Source organism: Anoplophora glabripennis, unplaced genomic scaffold, assembly GCF_000390285.2.
Source record: "Anoplophora glabripennis isolate ALB-LARVAE unplaced genomic scaffold, Agla_2.0 scaffold2932, whole genome shotgun sequence".
Taxonomy (NCBI): domain Eukaryota; kingdom Metazoa; phylum Arthropoda; class Insecta; order Coleoptera; family Cerambycidae; genus Anoplophora; species Anoplophora glabripennis.
The window spans coordinates 682-3,769 of record NW_019419005.1 but is presented as its reverse complement, the minus strand read 5'-3'; the positions used below and the strand labels follow the sequence as shown (position 1 = coordinate 3,769).

The following is a 3,088-nucleotide window of genomic DNA, read 5'->3' as shown; positions in this document are numbered from 1 at the left end:
CAGCTGCTATCTTCGGGAATAAATGTGACTCAAATTCATAACTATGTCACTCCTAAACTTCAAATGCCAGTTAATGAGTTTTAATGCTATTATTATCAATTATCTAAAAGAGAACAGTTAATTTAAACATAAGTTTGATTAGTCATTTTTAAGAAATGCCTCTCATTTTTAAACCGTAAAAAGCAAAAATTTTAAAAAACAACAGCTGCTACCTTCAGCAATAAATGTGACCATTTTTTAAATTCAGAAGTCATTTCTAAATTTCAAACTTCCAATACTACCAGTATCTAAAATTGAACGGCTAATTTTAGTTATTTTTTTAAAATTTGGTCGGCCATTTTGGATCCGCCATCATGAATTTTGCAAAATTGACCTCGGATCCGTGATCAGCGACCCCGAAAACCCCCGTATATCATATTTGGTGCGAATCTGTTATTTTTTGAAAATTCGTGAAATCTGACCTTAATTGACCCGTTTTTTTAGGTTAGAAAAAGAACCATCAATTCTGACCGCGAATTCAAGTTCGGCGGGGTCTTAACCATATAAATGAATATTTGAATATAGAAAAAAAAAAATTTGCACCTTTCCTAGCACTTTTCCTGAATTTTTGCTATTTTTGACCTGTTTTTTTGAGGTTAGGAAATTCCTGTGATGTGATAGCTCAATTCTGACACTGGATTCGTGATCAGGAGGCAAAAATACTACGGATAACATATGTCGCATGAGAGATACAGACAACTTTTTTTTACTGTCATTTTAAAGGCACTTCTAGTCATTTTAAAAAACATTTCTGGTCATTTTAAAATTAATAATGACTGGTCAATTTTAAAAAATATAAATCAACGGTTTTTAAAAATAAGCTATTAATTTCAGAAATAAAAATTTTTAAATTAACTACTATATTATTTTTAATTTGAATCTTCAGTTCATTACTTTTAACATTATTAGTACCCATTTTCTAAAATTCAATATTAATTGACTAATCTTGTTTAAGAAATACTTATCTGGTCATTTTTAAAAACCATTATGACTGGTCATTTTAAAATTAACAACCAGTCAATTTTAAAATCTTTAAAACAAACAATTTAAAGAACATTTGTGCTGCTATTTTCAGAAATAAAATTGACTTTTTAAAATTCATAACTGTCATTTTTAAATGTCAAACTTCAGTTCAAAGCTAACATTAATTCCACTTGCCTTTTATAAAAAATACATGGTCATTTTTGAAAACCACCATGACTGGTCATTTGAAAATTAATAATGACCTGTCAATTCTTGGAAAAACAACTGTTAACAGCTATTTTTAGAAAGAAGTGATGACTTAGTTTTAAAATCCACAACTATTGTGCCAAACTCCAAACTCACCCTTACAACAGGCTCCAACCCCCACTGGCAACAGAGGTGAAGGGGCGAGGATCCGTCCTTCGCCTCTTCGCCCCCTTCGCCGTTGGGCCCCGGCATCCTGGGAGAGTCCAGGTCGCAGCCCGCCTGGATCAGGAACACAGCAGCCGATTCCTTGTTCTCATCGATCGCTCTTAAAAAAAAAAGGTAATTTTAAGTACCGGGTCATACTTAAACACGTTCGCTACCTATGTAGAAGCGTCTGTCTACAATCGTCGGGACCGGGCCCCCAACAATCCGTATCGGCCCCGTGTCTGACCAGGATGCTGGCGATATCCTCCTGGCCCGAGTCCAAGGCCGCCCACAAGGCGCAGTTGCCCAGCCTGTCGGGAGCTGACATGTCGACACCTCTAGTGCAGAGGGCGTCCACCACGTCGCCAAGCCGGCAGTGGATGGCCAGTTGGAGAGGCGTCTCGTAGTCAGCAGTCCTACAAATAATTTACGTCTGTTCACTAACGCATTTTTTTTTGTAATCGAGGGTTTAAAGTATCGTTTTATTCCTTAGTCAGAGATAAAGCAAAACGTCTAGTTCCTTTAGAAAACAAAGTTTGCTAAAGCAATTAATTGCTTTAAACGAGTGTTGTGTGCATGTGGATGGGAAGGCTGTGATGACGTTAGCTTGACGGGTTGCCGTGTTCTCGGTTGTTTGATGGAATGTTGGTATGAGCACAGAAACCACAACACCCACATAAGGGCAAAAGAGTTAGAGACTGATTAAGAGACTGAAGGCGGCACAGGTGGCGCCCCCTAGGGGTTAAATTAAAATACTGGACATATCATTGTTTATCATCCAAAAAAAAACATACGACTTTTGTTATGGCAAAGAATCAAACTCACTTGGCATTAATGTCGACACCATTATCCAGAAGAAAAATGGAGGTCTTTGAATCCTCTTTCAGGATAGCCTGGTGCAGCAAGGTGAAGTCTTTGCCGTTTCGTACATTAACGTCGGCTTTTCCCTTAATAAAAAAAATTATGTATCAGTTGTAATGTTAAATTTTCTCACCTAACCCAACTTTTAGTCGGTAAGTGTTTAAATCCAGATTTAGCATAAGTAAAACTTAAAAATCTTCACGAAATTTTGGCCTTTGCCAATTTTCGATGGTGATGAATTTGAACCTGAAGTTATTTTGTGCAGTCGAACCTAGTTTTCGAGAAATATTTTTTTCAAAATTCTAACACCCTTAACGCATCATTACTAATTACAACTAAACTTTTTGTGTTTTTTTTTTAGAATAATGATCAGAAAAAGACATAGGATCCCATAAAATATTCTGTCCCTCTCTCACTGTGCTTACTCGTTCACATTAGATAAAGTCAAGTTTTTATTCATGGATTAAAAAACGAACTTAACCTGACCTAACCTAGCTTTACCCTCAAATGTCACACTTGGGGTGAGNAAAATATTCTGTCCCTCTCTCACTGTGCTTACTCGTTCACATTAGATAAAGTCAAGTTTTTATTCATGGATTAAAAAACGAACTTAACCTGACCTAACCTAGCTTTACCCTCAAATGTCACACTTGGGGTGAGCCACACTAATACGAATTGGGATTTTGCCAACTTTCAACCTTTATGTCTTCTTTATTTGTTAACGAAAACAACATATTTATACCAAAACTGGGGTAAAATTTTCCGAGAAATTGAGTGATGTAATTAGGTTTGAAAAACACATTAATTTTTTTTT

General features: G+C 36.1%; 1 protein-coding gene across 1 annotated transcript; it reads right to left on the bottom strand.

The window, feature by feature from the left end:
• Window positions 1-1,365: 1,365 nt before the first annotated feature.
• On the bottom strand, window positions 1,366-2,363 carry LOC111692723 (rabankyrin-5-like; the record flags this gene model as incomplete). The annotated part of the gene is made up of 3 exons (XM_023456824.1): window positions 2,239-2,363; window positions 1,590-1,829; window positions 1,366-1,534 (listed from the first exon to the last, which is right to left on the bottom strand). Coding segments are annotated over exons 2-3 (321 nt in total), but the record flags the coding sequence as incomplete, so codon positions are not given.
• Window positions 2,364-3,088: the final 725 nt, after the last annotated feature.